This window comes from Nipponia nippon, unplaced genomic scaffold, assembly GCF_047370975.1.
Source record: "Nipponia nippon isolate SJK-2023a ecotype South Korea unplaced genomic scaffold, ASM4737097v1 scaffold_15, whole genome shotgun sequence".
Taxonomy (NCBI): domain Eukaryota; kingdom Metazoa; phylum Chordata; class Aves; order Pelecaniformes; family Threskiornithidae; genus Nipponia; species Nipponia nippon.
In genome coordinates this window covers 7,253,509-7,274,516 of record NW_028262331.1, presented here as the reverse complement: position 1 = coordinate 7,274,516, position 21,008 = coordinate 7,253,509, and the positions used below count along the sequence as shown (strand labels likewise).

General features: G+C 50.8%; 3 protein-coding genes across 6 annotated transcripts; 1 reads left to right on the top strand and 2 right to left on the bottom strand.

Annotated features, from left to right (window-relative positions):
* Window positions 1-157: 157 nt before the first annotated feature.
* On the bottom strand, window positions 158-4,008 carry TAX1BP3 (Tax1 binding protein 3). Its single transcript, XM_087751862.1, has 4 exons — window positions 3,857-4,008; window positions 2,400-2,519; window positions 1,992-2,069; window positions 158-1,771 (listed from the first exon to the last, which is right to left on the bottom strand). The coding sequence occupies exons 1-4, from the start codon at window positions 3,893-3,895 to the stop codon at window positions 1,634-1,636; spliced, it is 375 nt and encodes a 124-aa protein (XP_087607988.1). The 5' UTR covers window positions 3,896-4,008; the 3' UTR covers window positions 158-1,633.
* Window positions 3,973-5,090, top strand: EMC6 (ER membrane protein complex subunit 6). 2 transcript variants are annotated; one of them, XM_087751863.1, is made up of 3 exons: window positions 3,973-4,095; window positions 4,183-4,249; window positions 4,519-5,090. In XM_087751863.1, the coding sequence occupies exon 3, from the start codon at window positions 4,561-4,563 to the stop codon at window positions 4,891-4,893; it is 333 nt and encodes a 110-aa protein (XP_087607989.1). In that variant the 5' UTR covers window positions 3,973-4,095; window positions 4,183-4,249; window positions 4,519-4,560; the 3' UTR covers window positions 4,894-5,090. The 2 variants fall into 2 exon arrangements, with proteins under 2 accessions (XP_087607989.1, XP_087607990.1); XM_087751864.1 differs by having other exon boundaries at window positions 4,061-4,249.
* A 734-nt stretch (window positions 5,091-5,824) lies between these two features.
* Window positions 5,825-20,558, bottom strand: P2RX5 (purinergic receptor P2X 5). 3 transcript variants are annotated; one of them, XR_015703472.1, is made up of 13 exons: window positions 19,980-20,061; window positions 17,361-17,630; window positions 14,100-14,171; window positions 12,974-13,049; window positions 12,520-12,616; window positions 12,054-12,134; window positions 11,097-11,235; window positions 10,113-10,249; window positions 9,739-9,832; window positions 9,153-9,218; window positions 8,767-8,849; window positions 8,204-8,330; window positions 5,825-7,976 (listed from the first exon to the last, which is right to left on the bottom strand). XR_015703472.1 is itself a non-coding variant. In XM_087751843.1 (12 exons), the coding sequence occupies exons 1-12, from the start codon at window positions 20,114-20,116 to the stop codon at window positions 8,255-8,257; spliced, it is 1,209 nt and encodes a 402-aa protein (XP_087607969.1). In that variant the 5' UTR covers window positions 20,117-20,558; the 3' UTR covers window positions 5,825-8,254. The 3 variants fall into 3 exon arrangements, 2 of the variants coding, with proteins under 2 accessions (XP_087607969.1, XP_087607968.1); XM_087751843.1 differs by having other exon boundaries at window positions 5,825-8,330; window positions 17,480-17,630; window positions 19,980-20,558; XM_087751842.1 differs by having other exon boundaries at window positions 5,825-8,330; window positions 19,980-20,055.
* Between the last annotated feature and the right edge of the window lie 450 nt (window positions 20,559-21,008).

Here is a 21,008-nt window from a genome sequence, read left to right as displayed (position 1 = left end):
TGAGGTTTGACAGCTCACCAACGCTGCAAATACCCAGCACTGAAATCAGACCTTGCTCACCTCAGACTGCATTGTGTTCGTGTAGGCCACAATCCACTTTGACCCAGAAAAAGGTCTCAGCTGGAGGCATTCACGTGATGTGGAACTCTTAAACAGCTCAGGAAATCCAACTTTGTTTTATTGTGTGTAAAATCAAGTGAAATAGCAATACAAATAGCAGTGTATCTTTATAGTAACAAAAATAACTTCAACTTGAAAGCCTTAAAAATTACCACTGAATTCTTAAGTTACAAAATTCAAAAGCAGTATTGTAGTAATTCCGTAGATATAAAAATGGTAAATAGGCATCTGTTGGTGCATACAGAACAGTCTGAGATGCATTAATCACAACATACGTACATGGCACAGCAGTAATGTACTGAATAAGTTAGTCTGCCACCTCCTCATGTTCTATTTACAACAGCTTACCTGAAGACTGCTTAAGGAAAGTATAGCATGTGTCAATCAACCGAAGGGGATTAAGAACTCCAGTTTTTGGATAATTGTAAAGCTAGCTGGCTAACACACCACTAGGATGCTAGATGATTAACTTCGTGTTGCAGCAAGGATCTTAAATCCTGTGGCATGTTGATTTAAACAACTTAGTATCTTACCAGAAGTTTAAATTTGGTCAAGAGGCACTTTTGCAAATTGCCGGCATATTCATCTCTTCCATCCAATAAATCAGTGATTTAAGCAAAATCCTCTAGAAGACAGACCAAGATCCATCCCTCCCGTTTCAAGTCTGATAGAAGTGGAATGAAGAACTGCAGACTCTACAGCTACGAGCAGCTCTTTTGGTAAGTTCAGCAACAGTGTTTTCTTTCCTGCTTCATGTTCATTTAAGCTTGACTCATTTGATGTTACAAATTACTTGGGAACAAAGAGAATTAAGGTTTTACTCTGACAGTGAAGTTGAACTGTAGTGTCTATGAACTTGTAGTGTACTTCACAGGCATTAATCTAACACTTCTGTGTTACTTAGTTGTTTCTTGTTTGTTTCTTGTCTGAAGAGGCTGCTTTGTACAGGGAATCTCTGCAGTAAACCGTAATGCCCCAAACCCTTCAGCCTGTTCTGTCTAGCTAGCACACAGTGTGGGATTAGTACAGTGCTCCTCCCCGCAGCAGCGTGCGCCTCTTAGTTCTGGCATTTTCATTCGATAGCACGGGGGGACAAGACAGCTTGCTTCTAAAAGCTTAAGCACAGCAAACCCTCTTATCTTCCATAGCAGAAACAACATTTCCTCTTAAAATAGGAAGCCTTTGTGCTACAAAAGAATCCTGTCAAAGTTAAGGCTTTTCCAGTTGCTTCTTTAGATAACTAGGGCTTGTCCTGTCCTCCTGAAAGCCATGACTACAATGAAGTCTTACCATGTACCTGCAGGGAAGACTTCAGAGAAGCACTCTGCTGAGGGGACCGGAGTTTTACTACTGCCAGTTACACCAGAGGAAGGAGAAAAAAAAAAAAAAGTGTTTACCACAGTTAGGAACATGCACTCCTTCCAGACAACCTGTTCAGGTCTAGTATTTGCTTCCTTGCTTGATATCAGTCTATACATCTCCCTCCCCAACCCTTCCCCAAACTGATGATTGATTAGGACATCATGGATTGTTGCACAGCCTTCTGCAGAGATTGCCTGGTCACCAGCAGCCGTACCACTTCTTCGTTCCTTTTTGTCAGCCTCTTCCTAGCTTGGTCATGGGTCACCATTGTCATATCCCAGCCATTCACCTAGGAAAAAAATAAAATGAGGCAGGTGCATGGACTCACACGTGCCCTGTTCTGTCGATCTGAACTATGTAGTACATGTGCTCCTGCCACAGCTCAGTTTATTTATAAGCACCACAAACTGTCCTGGGAAGTACCCAGAAGGTAGTATTTCCCCCAGCAGGAACTTCTCTGCAGTGTGCACTTAGTACTACGTTAGTACTTGTCTCATCTTGGTGTTTACCTGCATGATCTTATCTCCAATCTGAAGTCCTGCAACTTCTGCTGGGCCTCCTTCTGTCACCCTTGTTACATAGATACCCTGGAAAAAAAAAAAATTAAGTGTTCATTTACTAAATATGGGAGCATTAAATACTCAAGGGCCATTCTACTGACAGTGCAAAAATACTTTGTAGTATATTACGGAATTCCAGCTAAAACAGGTTTGTGCAATGTTGGAAAATAGAAAAGGTGGAGAGCTAACTTAAAACGAGCTTGGTCTGCAAATGACAACATGGCAACAGAGTAACCTTAGTAGTCAGCTATGTGAGGGGACAGAATACAGGTGCAAGTGCCTAGAGCTTGCTGGGCGAGTTGGGTATGCTCAGCCTTTTGCAGAGATAGTAGCTACAGAAAACAAAGAGCATCTGACCTTGTCGGTCTTGTCTTCAGAGAAAGGATTCTGAGTTGGATCCTGGTCAATGCCACCTCCAATGCTGAATCCCAGAATCAAATTGTCACCTTGACGAAGCTTATGTATTTCAATTCTTTGCTGAAAAGAGAAAAAGATAAAATAGCTGAGTACTGTGATCACTGGAAGAAATCTCAAGTGTGTTTCAGATGCGGATACTTAAGACCCAGTTAGGCTGTCTGTCACAGAGACAGCATAAGCCTGCTAGAGCAGGCTGCATCACAGCTGGGGGAGCTTACAGACTGTAAGCAGACAGCTCTAAAAGCCCCCGGCAGCACAGAACTATCCCGTGGCCTCTGCTCTCTGCCAGTCACACGCAGCCTTGGTGCTGCGCCAACTGGCTCCGAACTCTTCTCAGCCGTAGCGCAGGACAGGACGCCATCTGCAAGCTCATCCCAAGGGTGCTTGTGCCACGATACAGCCAAGCTCCTTACCTACTCCGTGCTTTACTGCTGCCCGGAGATACAACGGGAAAACACTAAAAATGGAGCAGGTCTCTTTAAACGTGAGTCACATCTTACTAACTAGCAGGCACTCCTAGCTAAACTCATCTTGCTCTTTATCCACATGCCCTGCCTAGCCTTATCAGTGGAAACAACAACCTATTATTAGCATGGTTCTTTTTCAAGAGGACTTATCAACATGCTTTTGCAATCCAGAGACAGGCATCTGACAAGTTCACTCATTACCTAAGTACTGTATAAATGCCAGCTTGTGCAATTCTTAAGCCAAGACAAAAAACCACGGTCTTAACTGAAAGAATAACCGCTGAGAAGGTTCTTCTCGAGCAGCGGGGCTCAGGCTCTCCCTGGGACCCAGGCTGTAGGTCACACCAGGGCAGCGTCCCTCTCCTCGGGGCTGTCTGCTCTTGCGCAGCTGGGAGCGGCGCAGCGTGCTCCAGCTGGGCTAACCCAAAGCACGGTTAAATTCAGCATTTTAACTAGCGGAAGCAACAACAGAGACCCTTGTTTGTTGGTTAAGGCAATGGATACGCTTTAAGAAGCGGAGCTTTTAAACCCCTCCTAGGCGCGGCAGGTGCTTATCCTGCCCGTACGCGGGGCGGTGGAGGTCAGCCCGCCCGCAGGGCCCTCCCCGCGAAGGGAGGGGGCTTCGCTGCGCGGCCGCTTATTCCCTCTTTGCTCAAGCAACGCCTGACGAGGCGGAGGGCGGGTGGCCGTTCCCTCAGACCGGCGGAGCTCCCCTCCCGGTTCTCCCCGCCGGGAGCGCGGAGAAGTTCGTGTGGGGCCCGAGCGCCCCGGGGCACTGACAGCCTCCGCGGCCGCGCCCTTCCGCGCCCCCGGTGGCCCCTCCGCCCGCTGACAGCGCCCAGGGCGCTGCCGCTGCCGCCTCCATCCCCGTCCCCGTCCCCGTCCCCGTCCCGCTCAGCAGCCCCCGGCGCGGCGCCGTCCCCGCCTCACCACCACGGCGGTGACCGGCTGCCCCGGCACGTACGACATGGCCCCGCCGCCGCCGCCGCCGCCCGAACAAAAGCGCCTCGCCCGGCCCCGCCCCCCCCGCCGCCCTCAGCCAATCGGCTGCCGCCTCGCCCGTAGCGGAGGCGCGGGCGCCGGAAGCCGGGCCGCTCTCCCGGCGGCCCCCGCGCACAAGATGCCCGACAGGAGCTTCCGGCGGGGAGGCCAGAGGCTCCGCTGTGGCGGTAGGTTGGGCCCGGCGGGGAGGCGCGGCGGCCTCGGCTCCCGTGGGCGGCCCGCGGTGACGGGCGGTGCGCGGTGTCCCTTGGCAGGGTGCGAGGCGTGACGGTCGGGCCCGGCCGAGGGTCCCGCGGAGCAGCGCGCCGCCGTGGATGAGAGGTACGGGCCGGGGGAAGGCGGGAGGGCGCCGCGGGCGCTCGGCGGCGCCAGGCGGGCGGTGCCGGGCGGGGCCTCCGGGCGGGCGCCGAAGGCTGTTGGGGTCCCGCCGCGCTCCGCAACGGCGCATCTGAGGGCGGCCTCGCGGCGGCGGCCGCCCCGGAGCCGAGCGGGCTCGCCGGGTCGGTGCCGCGGGCCCGGCTCTCCGCGGGAGGCACCGCTTGGGGCCAGCCTGCCCCCGGGCCGTACAGCGCGTGTCTCCTTTACTCCAGTCTCGTTGGGAGAGAGGAGGTCCCCGAGCCCGGCTGGGAGCCATGGCCGCGGTAGTGGCCAAGCGCGAGGGGCCGCAGTTCATCAGCGAAGCGGCGGTGCGGGGGAACGCCGCCATCCTGGACTATTGCAGGACGTCTGTCTCGGCCCTGTCGGGCGCCACGGCGGGGATCCTCGGCCTGACCGGCCTGCACGGCTTCATCTTCTACTTCCTGGCTTCCGTCCTCCTCTCCGTGCTCTTGGTGTTAAAAGCCGGACGGCGATGGAATAAGTACTTTAAATCCCGAAGGCCGCTTTTCACGGGGGGGCTTATAGGAGGGCTCTTCACATATGTCCTGTTCTGGACTTTCCTGTACGGCATGGTTCACGTCTACTAAAACAACTAGGAGCCACATTAGCTGCAGTGGTTTTTAAGGAAGCAGGAGAACTGTTGCCAAAAGTCATCTACACAATTAGGCCAGCTTACCTTTTAAACCGTTGTTCATCACTTGTGTTGTTAATACCGTCAGTAAATTATGTCCAAGTATGAATGAATCGGTAGTACTGTTCTAATTAAACTGAATGTGAAACACCACTTGGATGCCTCCCATGAATATTTGTTTGGTGGTTAAGGAATAACTTCTCTCCCTAATTGCAGGCACAGCCGTGGGTTTTGGTTCATGTAGTTCCTTGTATCCTTTGCGTTTTGGGTAAGACACACCAATTACAATCCCTTCTAGATTTGCTGCCTGTGCCTACACACAAATGCTGAGGAAAGCAGCGTGTAACACAGCACTCTTAAAAAGTCATCCACTGACACAAGGCCACGCTGCACAGTAGCATGTAATTAGGTGTATGTGAAGGTTTGGTACAGAAATGTAATTGAGTTGCTAGTGCCACAGTTGCTATATGTACACGCTGTCAATAAATTACATCATTGTCACGGCTACTCTTCACTGGCATATACAAAAGTCGATAAGTAATGCACTCACAAGTCAAACATTTCGCCCCTTTTTAGTACCATTGTGTCCAATGAAACACAGACAACCAAGTGTGTGCAGCGTCTTGCTGCCGGCTCGCCCAGTCTGTACCGAGCACGCTTGTAAGTGGGCTGGCATTGTCTGTAACTGAACAGTGCGGTGTGGTTCCGTATGTCTCTGGCAGGAACAGAAAGGAAAACTCGATCACCCACTGTACAGGTAATATCTTTGCTACAGACCTGCTTGTGCAAAGTTAAGTGTTTAATGGACTTGCTTAGCATAAGTATGTATCGCAAAGAAAAGGTGGTGTGTGCAACCTAAAAAACACACTGCACAGTAGAGTCTTGGAGAGCATTGCCCTAAAGTGACAAATTTTATTGCTGTACATTAAACACGAGGAGAGAAAAAAAAAAACCAAACTCAAAGAAGCTGGTTACGTTTTATCAACAGCAATGGTTGTGGGAATTGTGTTAAACAGAGGGTATAAGGAAGGGAAATATTCTAGGGACTTCTGGGGGCCTGAAGCCCCTGAAGACTTGAATTCAGGAAATCGCTTTGGTCATCTAACAAGAGGATGTTGTTTTGTCAAGTTAAAACATTCATTTCAGTAGAGCAGGGTCAGCTTTATGTGTTACGATGAGCTACTTGGTCTCCATGAGTTGTGCCTTGGCCTGATGTCACGTGTGGCGTTCACCATGTGCTTCACCATCTAGAAATTATTCAAATAGAATTAAGCTCTGACAGTCGAAAGCCCGTGCTGCCGTATTTCTAACAGGCCTGACCAGCGCAGTTATACGCGCAGCGACTCGCGTTTGCCTAGAGGAGAATGAAGAGAGGAGGCTTTGGATGTGGGTATAGCATCAGAGGTACGCAGCTTATCCTAAATTATTTTAACTCCACTGTTTAAATCTCTTTTCTAGCTCAATGTTTGACTCAATAATTACTTGCATCTGACCAGAAGCAGAGGGAGTGGATTAGACTGGGGGGGGTTGCTATCAGTGACTGGATTTGGAGGTTGCCACTGCTAACAGAGGTGAGTTTTAATTTAGAATCAACCTGTACCTCGGAGTAACCACCTTAAAGAAGTTAAAGCACAGGTGAGTGCAGCTTGCTGTTCCTATTTGTGCAGAACACTCGCTGACAGCGCGCTCTCGTGCCACATTCCCTACAGCCGTCCTAGCCGTATGTAAGGGCGCTGCAGCAGGCGTCCTTTAAATCTTGATATTCAGAGAGTGCACAGAAACACATGATCTTTATCATGACGACTCCTGATCAATGGCGACGTGGCAGCATTCACACAACACTGATCCGTTTGTACCAAGCCACGGTGTGGAAGCTTTAAATGAGGCAGGAATATTTGTTCACCTGCTGTCTTCAGGAGCTGGTGAGCTTGCTCCTGTCAGCTCAAGCAAATGCAAACTTTAAACGATGATATTCTATAAGCACTTTGCTGAGATTAGTTACATCCCCACACGAGCATAAATTCACAAAATGGGCTGCAATGAGATGTTTCTCTACTGAGAAACAAAGAAGCACTAGCAGTTCTTGGAAGTTACCAGAGTGTTGAGATAGCAGACATCCGTCTTCAAAATCTTCCTCCTGTTGGTACATTTGGAAGAACCTGGCAAAGTCTGGTTCACCTGCTGGAGCTCCCCTTTTCAGTTTCTGCAGTACAGTTCAGGGTGCAATGAAAAGCGGCAGAAGCATTAAGTCCCCCATCCAGATCTCTCCCCCCCATGAGCAATTGGGAAGTGATGCAGAAAGGACGCTCCCGAGCAAATAAACGAAACCAGCCACTGAACAAAGGAGGGAGAACCCAAGATGATTGTCTCCGTGCAGATACTCCCAGTGCCACGTTGCTTTTCAGTGCCTTAACCCCACTATCAACCACAAAAACCTCTGTCCCTGCCTCGCTTCAACATCCTCCTCTGCCGCTACCTGTTCTGTGCTCCGAAACGTCGGTTCTCTAGGCCAACTAGAAATGGAGGCGGTGGGCAGCGGGTGAGGTAGCTGGGCCCCAGCCGTGGCTGAAGTGATTCCCGGTTCAGAGCTGCGGCGGGGCCTTCTGCTGTTCCTGAGAAGAGGGGAGCACCTTGTTGCAGCTGTTGCGAAGGCTTTTCCTGGAGCAGCACCATTTCTAGCCCTAACGGTTACACACGCACCACAATAAGAGCATTGCCCCCGCTGTGACCCAGGCCCAGGCAGCACCGGCGTTGTAGGATAATGAGCCCCTCTCCCCCGGGCTCCCAGAGCTGCTGAAACGCTGCGTTTCATTGCACTTCCCGACAAGAGCAGTCCTGCTGCTTTACTTCTAATCTTGCAAGGAACACAAGCGAGAGCTGGAAGCGGTGGCCACAAACCCGTGGAGCCGGAGACAGGTTGAATCTCAGCCTCAGCTCTCCTCAAAGTGCCAGTGGGGTTTCACATCACGGCTCTTCCGCACATGGAAGCAAAGCGCAGCCACAGGATAACGCTGGCTATTGACGTAGGTACAGATAGAGCTATCAACAGATATAAAAACATTCATTTGGTGCCTTCTTTTTGCTTTTATAAAATCCTTTTATAAATCCATCGTGACAACACTGTTGAAAGCTCAGGATACCAGAGGACATCTCAGGGAAAGAAGGGCGGTCTTTAAAGGGCATTTTTTTCCTCTGGGGATCCCGATAATAGAGAGTAGATCTGATCTGGGGTATCTCCACCTCCCAGTCCCGGTGTGATTTCACACCTGTGTGGTTCTCCTGGAACGCGAGTCCAGCTGGCAGCCCCATGGCCGTGCCTAGAGCCCCCCGAGCTGGTCAGGGCTCTGATTCCCGTTCAGCGTAGGGCTAGATAACGATTTCCTGGAACTGGACCTGAGGAAACAAGCAGAGGTGACAGACGAGGCAAGCAGGCTGTTTCTGGTCCAGGAAGCAATGCGGGCAAGAGGCTCCCAGCCAGACCTGTCACCCCTTACACAACAGCCCTCACCCTCTGTACAGATACAGCCCCGCTTCCCGGTTTCCTGAGGCTCTGGAGCTGCCCCAATTCCACCCGCAGTCACCATGGACCGACAGCGCAAGGCCATTTATAGTCCAACCATGACACAGCAGCTTCCTTTGCTCCCGAGCTCACTGCAGCAATGAATTACGGAGGGAGGGAGGAACTTGGCTAACCTCATTTGGAGGAATTTACTTTCCTGGAATTGGCCTTTGGTGGCCATTAGTATTTACTGCGTTCCTGTATCTCCTATTTCTATTAGTCACAACAATAAAGCCATTACATTTAAACACAAAAGCCAAGCCCACTTACTTCACTTCCTCATACTTTTTGCCTCGATAAAAGTTACTCTTTTTAATCAGATACAGCAGCACCAGGTCACAAAAGAAAGCTCCCTGCAAACAGAAAGAACTTGTGTTTTATTTTCGGAGTAGAAGAGGAAGCGTTCTGATCTAATTAGCAATGAGCATTCATTAAAGAAGAATAACGTGTAGGGGCTGTGTTTTCCTTCATACTCCATGTTATCTTAGGGGTATTTAGACTACAAGGTACATTAACAAATGCCTTTAAGACAGGACACAGACACTTCACTGAGCAGCCAGAGTAGCAAAAACTCTGCTGAAGAAGATATAAACCAACCGTCCCAACCAAGGGATCGGGGTCCCAATACGTTACTTTAAGAAAATACATTCACTTACCGCTCCCATGAGAGCAAGCCCCGAACCGATATTGATAATGGTGGGAATGATGTTAAATTTCCCTGCCTAAAAGAAAAAAAGTCATGAAGTACTTGGTGAAAGAACAACCCAAAAATCAAACTTTGGGGTGTGGTGTTACACGGGGGAAGCTACCAGTGCCTGTGGGTGCGTTTTGTCAGCAACAAGCAGGCACGACCATAGATCTGCAGTGAACAATCTTGGAGGCTAAAGGTCTGCGTGTGTCTCAGATCCAACTGTTCGTGGCTACGTTTCTGCGCTTGTGTCATCCCTGGATTAGGCTTCTTTTTTCTGCAGTACATATGCATGGAAAACAAGTCTCTGGGGCATATTTACTTCCATTGGACTTTACATGAGCCTGGTTTTAGGTAGAAGAGATGCAGACTCATCCACACTCCAGGTCATCTCCTTTCTCATACAGGGTTAGCTCCACATAGATGAATGGCAAGAGCCCTGTCCTATGACAACCCAGAGAGGCTGTTCTCATCCCAGAGCTGCCTCCCCACTGAGAAATGTCTCCCCACTTCTTCCTCTCCAGCCTCAGAAACACTTGAGCCCGGGAACTCACCTTGCCATTCACCATCACATCAAAGCGGATTCCATACGCTTTAATGAGTGTCCGGTAGTCAACCCCCTCAGCATCCCGGTAATATTTGGCAAACCTGGAATGCAACAATACTGATTTTAACTCCATAATCTGCCCACACACACAAGAACCCACCTGAATTCACCTGTCTCTTCAAATGGATCTATTCCCCCATCAAAACCAGCTCTAGCTTGCCATGAGCATGGCTCCCGCCCTCCGCTGAAGCAGCGTGCTTGGCTGGGGCAGTGCCTGGCACAGTCCGACCTGGTACTGCTTCACTGCCAGCCTCCAATGCCTGCAAGTCAAACCAGCTCAGCCCGACTGCGGTACCGCGTCGTATTCTCCTCTTTACTTACCTGAAGTTGTACCCAGAAGAGATGGACTTTTCTGCAAACTTGTTATCCAGCCGGCTAAAAGAATAGTGAGGATTACATTCAGAAGGGGCTTTATCAAGATCACAGTTCCATTCAATCTGAATTCCTATCACACCACCCTTAATGAAAGAGAGAGACAGTGTGAGTTTTTTTAAAGCTTAGTTCAATTAATTTGTCTTCAAATTTGTCAGATCCTTGGGCAAGTTTTCCCCAGGGACAAGAACAGCTGCATTCTGGTCACAGACACAAGCACACACACTGCTGGATGGGCGAAGTTCATGCTTGTGGTATTAGTCACATCACACACAACCCTAGCTTTCCCTGTGCTGGTATCCTAGGAGGAGATTTCTCATCCCAGGACACTGATTTCGTTAATTTAAGTGGCTGTAACATATTTCAGTGGAGAAGATGCTCTTTTATGCAGGGCTGAGGTTCACAAGTGCAGAAGCCAGCACAAAGCCTGCACTCTCTCACCCTGTGCTTCCCGGGACGCCTCAGACTGGCTCCATCTTCCCCCCTGTGCTTTGCACACGGGGTCGCAGCCTGTTTGGTGCTGCAGCCCTGGCTCTTCATGCAGAAATGTGTCCGTTTCCCACAGGGGAAGCCTCCCGGGGCGTTCTCTGAGCAGAGGAGCCCCACTGGCCTTCCAGAGTCCTGGGTTTAAACCAATGGTGTAGTAATGTTGAAATTAAACAAAGAAACCCTGCTGGCAGAGCAGCAGTTTGGGCAGCCCTGAATAACAGATAACTGACCCAACCATCTCTTCCAGAGGACCTACATCGCCCTGCCTCTCATTCCCTGGGGACAGGATAAATGGGACCAGTGTGATTTTAAGAACCAGCATCTCTCCACTGCACCCTGGACAGGAGGCAGATCCCCGGGCAGTCGCCAGCGGCTCTCCTCACGGCCACCCAGCGAGCGGTACAGCCAGCGGGGAAGCCACACGAGCCCGAGGGGCACTCCTACCTCCGAGGCCATTTCCTGGAAGTCGCTCCCAGCCCACCGGACGATGTTCCCCAGGAGGAAGATGGGGCAGTAGGGATGCTCTGTGCTGTAGTGGCAGCTCTTCAGGTAGGACTCATTGTTGGTTGCCAGCACATTCATCCTGCATGTAAGGAAGAGGGAAATCCACCTTGTCTCCTTCTTTGCTTGCCTGCACAGCCTACGCCACCAAGACTGCAGAGACAAGAGACTTCTCCAACACCCCTCGTGCACAACAGAAACAGCACCTTGCCACCAGCCTTGTCACCCTGCGAGCCTCTCCACTGCTGGCCCAGGGAAAGCAGTCTGCTCCCACAAAAATGACCTCCAGGCCAGACAGGGACAAGGCCAGCTGAATCCAGGCTCAAGAAAGGACTCACAGGGAGCGGGTTGCCAGAGTGCTCCAGGGCCACCTGGTTTTCTCAAGGAAAAAAAATCAAGATGCTAGAAATGTCTAGCTGAGCCTGGGAGAATAGCAAGAACACACTCCTTTCTACACTTCTTTATTTTGTTCATATTGTAGCAGCAAATGCAAACAAATATTTTTAAATTTGCATTTTCCCAGCCTTGTCCAGGCACCTCCATTTTTATGGAAGAAGAGGAATATCTGGGAGCAGAAGCAGCTCAGGAACCTGACTATGCACTGGCTGCTGGACAGATCCACCTGCCTTAGAAGCTCTGGTGCATCCCATGCTGCAGGAGCCATCGCAGACCTCGTGTGGTGAAGGACAGCTTTATCCCAGTTGCTCTCTGAGAAGCTCCAAGCCCATTATCTCCTTGTTCCCACACAGCCTGCAGCCAAAGGCCTCTCCCTGTGCCTTAGAAGAGGGAATTTCTGCCTCCCCACCCCAACCCACAGGCAGGAGAAGGACAGTGAAGCAAACCGAGGCTATTGGTTCTGTGATGGAGAGGACGAAGGCATCTCCGAGCACCTGCACTTACTTGGAGAACTTAAACTTGGGGAAGCGGATTGAGTTCTTGATGTAAACAGTGAAGTTTTCTGCACTGGCGAGAAGCGGTTTCCTGGAAGAGAAGGGTTTGTTGTCTGTTTCACGTTTGTACCCTGCCCGCTTGTTTAAACAGGAAGCGCCACTTTAGAAACAGCTGGGTTTCATCCCATGGTGTTAGGCCAGCCGCGCCACTGTGCCCACGCTGCCAGCAAGGAGTTGGTGAGGAGCCTGCAGGTTGAGGGGAAGCCCTGAGAGCTGGAACAGCCCTGGGACAGCCAGTGAGCCAAGGAGTGGGGCGCAGAGGGCCCGTCCTGCCAGGGAGCCATGCAGAGCTCCCTCCTGCACGGGAACAGCCAACATTCAAGCAAGCGTCCGAGCAGAGAGAACCCAGAAACCGCCCTGAGTAACACACAAGCCAAGCAGCTCAAGCTTGGAAACAGCATAGGACGGCCACGTACTTGGGCTTGGACCTTTTCTCCACTGGGCACCAGGCCAGTATCTCACAAGTCCTTCTGATGCTGTCTCTGTCTTTCAAACAACGGCCAGTCTTAACCCCTGCAGCACAGACATCACAGAAAAGGTCAGGCAGAGCAGCCACCTCCTCTCCTTGCCTACAGGGCACATCAAGATCAGATGCTTTTCACTGCCACCCTAAGCCCTCCTCCCTGCTGTGAAAGGGTCTCTCAGCTGGAACAACCACTCTCTTGTTGCTTCTCTGAGCAGCCCTGGGTGCTTTGGCCCAGTCACCACAGAGCTGTAAGCAAGGCAGCAATCTTAATAAAAGATAGTAAAGAAAAGAAAGTTCTTGCCGCTCTCTGTCACCAGAGATCTCTGGGGTTGTAACCAGGCTGATGCCTCTGAAGGAACCCGCTTCTACAAGAAACAGTACAGGAGGAGAGACCCTTCCCTTACCATTGCCAGCCACCACTGTTTCCCCTGCCGGGCAGTCCTCGTCCTTGTAACACAGGGCATCAGGAATGCTGACACTCTGCAAAGTGGAATAGGACAGAAGTGAGACCTGTGACCGGACACGAGACCCAGAGGGGTAAGAAAGTCCTGCTGATGTGGGGTGAATCCTCTGTAGGATGGTGGACACTGAAAACGTGCAGCTGAAGTGGTAACTGCAGGTCATGTGCAAATAGCTCGACAGTATCACACCACGAGCAACACCATGGTTCAGCTACGCCATCCTGCTTTTGGGCTCTGCTCAGTCTGGAGAGGGACAGGCTGTGGAAGAACCCAGGCATCACCCACCACTCACCAAAACCAAGCAGGAGGCCACAGTACTTCACCTTAAGAGATAACCCTACCTTTGATTTAAGCTACAAGCACCCTGAGCTCAAAATTACCCTTCTCTTGGCTGGCCGCCAGGTTTACACAGCCGCTAGAGGACAGCCGCGTCCTGAACAAGCAAGCTGTGCTCTCGGCCTGGGCTACCCCTCTGCTTGTGCTATGAAAATTTAATCTCTGCTACATGGAGACAACACTCCCTGGGCAGCCAGTGTCCTCCTCCCCCAGGCTCCAGCCCATTCTGAACCACGTCTCCACAGAGGACTTTTCAACATGATACAGAAAGACCTCATGCCTCTGACCCGTAAGGCTCGTTCTGGAAGGTACCAAGCACCTTCCCGTGTCCTGAAGGTAACGAAAGCCTGAATGTTCAGCCCTTCCCAGGATGGGGCTCTTAGAAAGTCTCCTCTAACTGTAGCTAGACTGAGTCACCTCACAGTTGTTTTCCCATGGCCTTTTCTGACCCTGAGCAATCACTGTTCTGGTCTCATCTCCAGCTGGGCAGATGTCCAACACCTTCAGCTAGAGTCAGCAAGACTCTACATGATCAGTGCCTCTGGAAATTAAGACAGCTGAATCTCCCAGGTTTGCAGTAACCAGTCTGATTTTCCCAACTGAGATATTACACTACAGAGAAAAACCATTCGCCTTTCATCCCTCCCGTGTTCGTTGCTCCCCAGGTGTCCTCTGTCAGTTCTTACCCCAGTTTTGTAGGGGTCTGGGGGCCAAGGGGCTCAGTTCTTCCTACCTCAGGACACGTGGCTTGCCTCTGGTTTGGGGTCACAATCAGATTCGTCATGACAAAGAAGACGTTTTCACCCTAGAATAAACAAAGGAAGGCAGGAAGAGTTAGAAAACCTGTTTTACTCTTAAAGTACCTGTTACCAGGAGGATGGAGTTCTCTCAGCGCCCTTTGTCTGGATATTTGTTTGGATGAGGTTGGCGGGTCTCTATGGCTTAAGGGGTTCTGCATCAGAGATTGCGTTAATTTGGTGAGCAGACTGCTGAGCCTTGCCTTGCTGGCTGCTCGGCAAGTGCTTGTCCTCCTTTTCCATATGGACACGGTGCCTGATCAGGGATCAAGGCCCCGTTGCGCTGCAGAGCTGTGGTGTTTGCTCTCAGCCAGGGTCAGGCTGGCCGCCCCAGCTGCGCTGTTACAAGCCCGAGCTCACGGAGCAAGGCAGCAGGGCACAGCGCAGGAGCAGATTTAGTGCAACACTGCGGACCTGCGATAAAACAGAACAGAGCACTTCTAGCACGGCTGTAACAGAGAGAGTACAGATCCCTTTATCGAGCCATTGGGATGACTGTCTGAGACATGCAAGGAGAGACTTGACTGCAATTTCATCCCTAAAATCCTTATTTCTGGCAGTGTAGTGTTTCCTCTGTATTTAGGCAAAGCCACAATATGCATAGCTGACTCCTGTTGTAAAGCCTTCCTTTCTTTGCACGTTTACAGCTTCCATTTGGTCCCTTCTCCACATATAGCAAAAAGTTTAAAAAATTAACTTCTCCCCTGAATGGTTTCCCCTTAACAACCAACCACCAAAGCAAACCACAGGAAAAACAAGCCTGAAGACAGTTGTACAGTCAGCAAGAAGGGCGAGAAAGCAGCTTACCATGGCACTACAGATGGAGGCTGGTTTGTCACTCAGAAGTGCAATGAATGCCAAAATAAACCATGAGCTTCTACCATTTCTGCTCCGTACCGTGCGGACGTGGGAAAGGGAGGAGGGTCAGCACCAGGCTGCAGCTACAGAAACATGGGTTGTCTCTGGGGAGCCCAGCTCTCATCACACTGAGAGGGCGCACATAACCATTACAGCCAGCCCCCGGTCCTGGCGTGAGGCAGGGCAGCCCCGAGCATCTCGGACAAAAAGTCCTCACCCACGACAGGAACCAGCAGTGCGTCAAGCCCTGCTACCTGTAACGCTGGTTGCTTGTGTCAGTGAGCATCTGATGATAAAATACCTGATCAGGAGCAAACTCTGGACCCCTGACCCCACAAGGCTGCTCTGAACCACAACAGGGAACAAGATGTTTCTGCAAACTTGTCAGAGAACAAGCCCCAGAAAGCAACGAGTGAAGGATTCACCAGGTGAATCTCAGGTCTCTCCAGCACAAACCAGCCCACCCAGACCCACCAACAGCACAGGGCTCTCCCTCCAAAGCAAAATAAGAGATTATGCAGTAGTTAGCAGAGCAAGTCACTTAATGCACTCGTAGCAGGCATTCAGATACTCCTAAAAGGATTCACCCGGTGAATCCTTGCTCTACATTGAGCTTAACCCCAAAATGCCACTCATTCCCCCTGTCCGAGGGCATTCTCAGCCCTCAGTGGTGAATTTCAGCACACCGAGTGCCTGCCATTTATTCCGGAGTCTCTCAGAAACCCCCTTCCACCACACAGCCCTGCCTGTTGCACAGAAAAATTGGCGATCTCAGGTTTCCGCCCATGAGAGCGGAGCTCGGCGCTCTCTCCTCTGGCTCGCTCTCCTTCCCTCGCCGTGCTTTGCGTGGGGTGTGTTCACCACACGTCCCAGCAGCGCTTCGGGACACAGGAACGTCTGTTCTCAGCAGGAGGGGCACGTCGGTCCGCAGCTGCACTGGTGGGCTCAGGAGAGCTGCCCGCTCTCTGTGGGGGAAATGGGGTTTCTCCCAACCCTCACTGCCTCCTGCTCCACTACCTGGGTCTCTCCAGCACAAACCAGCCCACCCAGACCCACCAACAGCACAGGGCTCTCCCTCCAAAGCGAAATAAGAGATTATGCAGTAGTTAGCAGAGCAAGTCACTTAATGCACTCGTAGCAGGCATTCAGATACTCCTAAAAACCCACATGGGACACATCTCATGGCTGACCTGAGACATTCAGCGGATGAACAGTCATCAGCACACAGAGCAGGAAAGCTCGTGAGATGTCTACGTTTGCATTCACAGTCCACAGAAGTTGCTGAGTTTCACTGTGAGCCCAGGGTCTAACATCACCGTGGCTGATGGAGGCTGAGGTACACTGGGGCAGACTGCAGTAGTGCTGGATTCAACGTTGTAGACTGATTGCCCAGTCATGTTTGGCTTCATGATGCCATAGCCCAGACATCTGTGCTGCAGAGCACACCAGCCCAGAGGCAGAGACAGCTATCTTTACCCAGCACACCACACCACAATGAGCCAACAAGTAGTAACGAGAACATTGAGTCACAGGAGAAACCTCTGACAAGCTAAAATACTCGTCAGCATCACCATTTCATTTCTGGGTGTGCACACCAGCCACCTGCTAAGTGTCCCAGGGCTTCCACACAGCTTGAACACGAGGCACTGCAAGCAGGCTGCCGGGCCTTCCTGCTCCACAGCACGGGTTGGGCTGAGACCGACAGCTCGCAGTGAGGCTTTGCGTTGAAATTGGCGGAGATGCAGAGCACAGATTCATAGGTCTGAGTAAACACGGGCTGCAGCCGGAGGAAGGTGAAGTTTTATTCTTATGTACAGACAAGTAAACTGTTCAATTTACAGCTTTCTGCCCCCTGCCAGCACAGGGCCCTGATTTTCCCCTCACACCTTTCCATGCACAGGCGGTAGACACTAGCAGGGAAAGCACAAACAGCCGCTGGCAAGCAGAGCGGGGCAATTTCCAGCCTGGTGCCAGGCCACATCTGCTGCCACCTTTTCCCCGTAAGCATCAGTTATGCACCTCACTTTGTTCAAGCCAAGGAAGCAGCAAGGCAGGTTTAGCCAGACACATTTCAAGCAACCCTCATCACTCACATTGCATCACATTTTCTTTCCATCTCCCACCCGCTCCGGGCTGCCCCGTGCATGCCTGCTCTAGCCCAGGAAAGGAGGCAAGCAGACGCTTTGCTCAGCTGAGCAGTCCCACTGAAGTCCACAGGACCTCTGCTTGCAAAACTCTGCTTGCCAGGTATCATGGACCTTTGCGAGAGAGACAAGGCTGCTTTGACATTTGCTGGAAAGACCAAAGAGAAGGCACAGCATTGCTTTCTTGTAGCCCACCTCCTGCTTATTCATAGGAAAGACCTGGATACAGCACTTCAGCCTATCCACCAGCCACCACACTGGAAGATGCCTTTCCAGCTGAACAGCAGAGACGATAGCAGTGGGGTGATGCCAACCTGTGGAGGGATGACGTAGTCTGCGACATCCCACAGCCTCTCCCCCAGCTCCGAGGTGTTGGTGAAGGCTACTCCTTTCAGCTTGGTGATGACAGAGCTCTGGACAGATGTGTCTGTGTCCTGATAGCCTTTCTTGACAACAAACACCCACCTGTGAAGAACACAGCAGGCAGCAGCATTAGCAAGTGGGGTGAGGGAACAAATTAGCCAGAGAAGATTTACACCAACGCCAAACACCGTTCAAGGGCAAATCAAAACATGCCAATGACACCAAACCCTCTGCAAGTACTACTACAAATTTTGAATAAACTCTTTGACACAAGCTGTGCTTATCTGCAGCGCTGGAGGAAGAGTCAGGATGAAGACCTCACATGCAGGGAAAGGTGTAAAAACTGGTCATGGGGTAAAAAACCAAGACTCCTGCCTCCCTGTCCTGTGCTACGCTCAGCAACGTCAGTGGATAGAGGGGAAGGCAGGGCTCTGTTTTCCTCAAGATGAAAAATAATAAAAGCTTTTGCAAGTTGCAGTGAAGAGTATGGTTGGTTTCACAAATACCTGACTCGCTCCCATTTTAGCAGCCTGCCATTAGGCTACCAGTCCAGCAACAGACCATGGCTGGGGAGGTGCAACTGCTGCAGGCGAGCTGAATATTACCAACAGAAACCCGTAGGGAATATTCTCAGCTGGATACAGGATCTTTTGTAAGCCAGTGCAAAGGTAACAACCTGAGTGCACCCTGGCCTCTGTGCTGGGCTTCAGGCTTCTCACTAGCACACCTGCAAGAGCTGCTGCCTCGCTAAGCAGCCCAGAGAAAGGCTTTGCTTGCTTCTCCCCACTGGAAGCAGCAAGAGCTGGGTGAAAACCTCTCTGGCTTAAATGAAATGCTTCCAGCCTCTCCACAATACTGCCAAAGTCACCTGTCAAGACAACAAAAATCGCCCAGACTGCTGAAGAAGCTAAGGGTGCCGGGGCAGGCTGTGGGGGAGGGCCGCAGGCTGCGTTTGCTGGCACAGCTCCCCTTTGCAGTGCACCGGCCGGGAGCGCACCGCTGCACACAGAAAGCGAAAGCAGCCGTTTCTGCGGCTGAGCAGCACTGACATGTGCTGCCCTTCACCTGCTACTTGTGACAAACCTGAATAAAAACATTTGCCACCCCTGTGAAGTTTCCTACTTCCCTGTTTTTGCCAGAACGCTGGTTTTCTCTCCCAGGAGGGCTCAGAAGCAGCCCCTTAATTTTCCGCCGTGAATCAGGGAGGAAATGGCAGCTACATGCAAGATACAATCCAGAGGGGTTTGATGATCACAACCGCCGAGGCAGCCTCTGAACAGATAGGGGTATGTGATCAAGCAGACATCAGACTAACGCTAACCACCTCCGCCATAAACCGAAAGCCCTCAACCACAAAGCAGTCACCACCAGTGACCTGCCAAAAGTTTGCAGAAGGCAATAGATGCCTAGGGAAGAAAATAGCCAGTATGGCCCGGTCTCTGAACACTCGTGGTCACTGGTCATGCTATATCCCTCTTGGACGGAGGATGTGTCCTCAGCAATGTTATCTACAGGATTCCTCCTTTAGCAGCTAATACATGCCAGACTGCTGAGACTTCATCTCTGCCCTGCTAACTAAAGCAGGCTCTGGAATCGTACACCTTTCTATAAATAAACCCAGCTGTAAAAATGACTGCTATATTCGATCAGTGAAAACACGAGGTTTGAGAAAGGTGAAGGGACTCAGAAGCACAGACAGTGAGGGTACAGATTTATGAATCACATCCTCCAAAGCCTCAGAAACTCAGGAAGCAATGGCACGGGCATCACATAGGCTGGATAATTCCAGGTCTGACCCTGCAAACTGCAAGGAGCATTGCTGTGTTTGTTACATGTCAGCGTGACCAGCCTCTTGCAGAACTGGGCCTTTCTAGCTAGGTGCTCCAGCTATCTCCACGCCAACTCGCCCTGCTCTGAAATAAATGCAAGGCAGCTGACATTCATGCTGCCTCAGCCTCCACAATCCTGGCTGCTGCAGCCCACTCCAGCAAAGAAAACTGCCACTTTGTGCTTGCTTCCCTCCCATTTAGACTTGAACGTGTCATGCAGCCGTGCAGACAAGCCAGGTTTGTCCCAAGGCTCAGCAACCGTGGCCATAAATACTATTGTTTCTAATGAGTCAGGTGTTAAGGTTTGGCACCGTTCCCACCAAAAACAGAAATAAAGGCATAAATAATGCAGTACAAAGCCATAGTGCCTTTTGATCTATTTTTAACCCAACGTTAATCTGGAAGGCAGAGCTGAATCTAGCAATCCCTAGCAGGTGAAAAATCAGATATAATCTATTAGATGTTACAAAATCCAGCTGTATAAACAAGCATAACTATCTGCATTAAAATCATAAGGCATAGCACGCTGTCACTGTATGCAGAGTATCCTACATTAATCTTCATCACAACACAGCAAGCAAACACAACCGCAGCAGTATGTGAAATGCAGGGTGATTCTTACCCCACCAGGTAAGCCAGGATGGAGAGCTGCACCACTCGATAGAGAATCCCCACCTTCTTGTTCTTCGCAATGACGTATTTCTCTGTTTTATAATCAAAAAGTGATAGAAATAAACCCTTCCAAGCCACCTGCCCCATGCTCCCGGCTCGCTCTGTACCGGTGGCAGAAGCAGGCAGCAGCGTTTGCAGCTCGCATTATCCACACGTGCTCTGCATGGAAACCTGACACACCAACCCCTTCAGAGCGAGAGGCTGATCTCCTCCCTCCTGTCAGCTGCTCGCCGGCAGCAGCTCTCGGGTCGGCAACCGGCAGCTGCACTAACACGAGATCCTTCCTTAGCTGCTTTCCAGCTAATTCATCCTCTGGGGAAGCCCCCGCCTCAGTTTTGCCCCCAAGCTTCATTCTCTCCCCGACAGTCACAAAATATTTATAATAAAACATGTTACAACATGAAGCCATGTTATAGCATCCAAGGCGACAGAGCTATAGTCTCTCACTGTTACGTATTAAAGCCTTCCTTCAGCCTTTACATGATGGCAAAGCACCTGGTTAAATTTTTAATTTCTTGAGCATTTGCATGAGCAAGGAGAACTTGGGTCCCTACCAGTTATCCAAAATACCTGCCCGGTTACTACATCTTCCCACCAAAAAAACCCAACAACTTAAGGAACTAATAAATAAATTCTGCATATGGGCAAGGGATCAATCGCCATTACATCTCACTAAAATGCACAGCGAGTGCTGAGCTAGGCACATAGATATAGAACATCATACCATCTGATGAAATACCAAAGGGAAAGTAACAGTTTAGCCCTCACTGAGATAAGAGTTGTTTACCAGCCGGTAGTGCAAGAAATGACTCCCAGTCTAACAGAGAGAGGCAATTGCATGTGCAAGGACATGAACTGATCGTTACTTAAACCAAGAAGGGTGGACGCTGTCTCCTGGCTAAGGAGGGAACAGAACGAGCTCCGAGGTGGAAAATGAAGTAAGCCGGGAGCTTCCAGCAGCCTGGCTAATTAACGTACC

What these genes read in the sequence shown, in the direction of transcription:
- TAX1BP3 (XM_087751862.1), bottom strand. Translation starts at nt 3,895, where the DNA reads ATGTCGTACGTGCCGGGGCAGCCGGTCACCGCCGTGGTG. An exon ending in AGCCGGTCACCGCCGTGGTG is followed by an intron (nt 2,520 to 3,856) that starts GTGAGGCGGGGA and finishes TTCTCTTTTCAG; the next exon opens with CAAAGAATTGAAATACATAA. An exon ending in TTGGAGATAAGATCATGCAG is followed by an intron (nt 1,772 to 1,991) that starts GTAAACACCAAG and finishes TTTTTTTCCTAG; the next exon opens with GTGAATGGCTGGGATATGAC.
- P2RX5 (XM_087751843.1), bottom strand. Translation starts at nt 20,116, where the DNA reads ATGGGGCAGGTGGCTTGGAAGGGTTTATTTCTATCACTTTTTGATTAT. An exon ending in ATCCTGGCTTACCTGGTGGG is followed by an intron (nt 17,631 to 19,979) that starts GTAAGAATCACC and finishes TGTTCTTCACAG; the next exon opens with GTGGGTGTTTGTTGTCAAGA. An exon ending in TCTTCTGGGTACAACTTCAG is followed by an intron (nt 9,833 to 10,112) that starts GTAAGTAAAGAG and finishes GTTGCATTCCAG; the next exon opens with GTTTGCCAAATATTACCGGG.
- EMC6 (XM_087751863.1), top strand. Translation starts at nt 4,561, where the DNA reads ATGGCCGCGGTAGTGGCCAAGCGCGAGGGGCCGCAGTTCATCAGCGAA.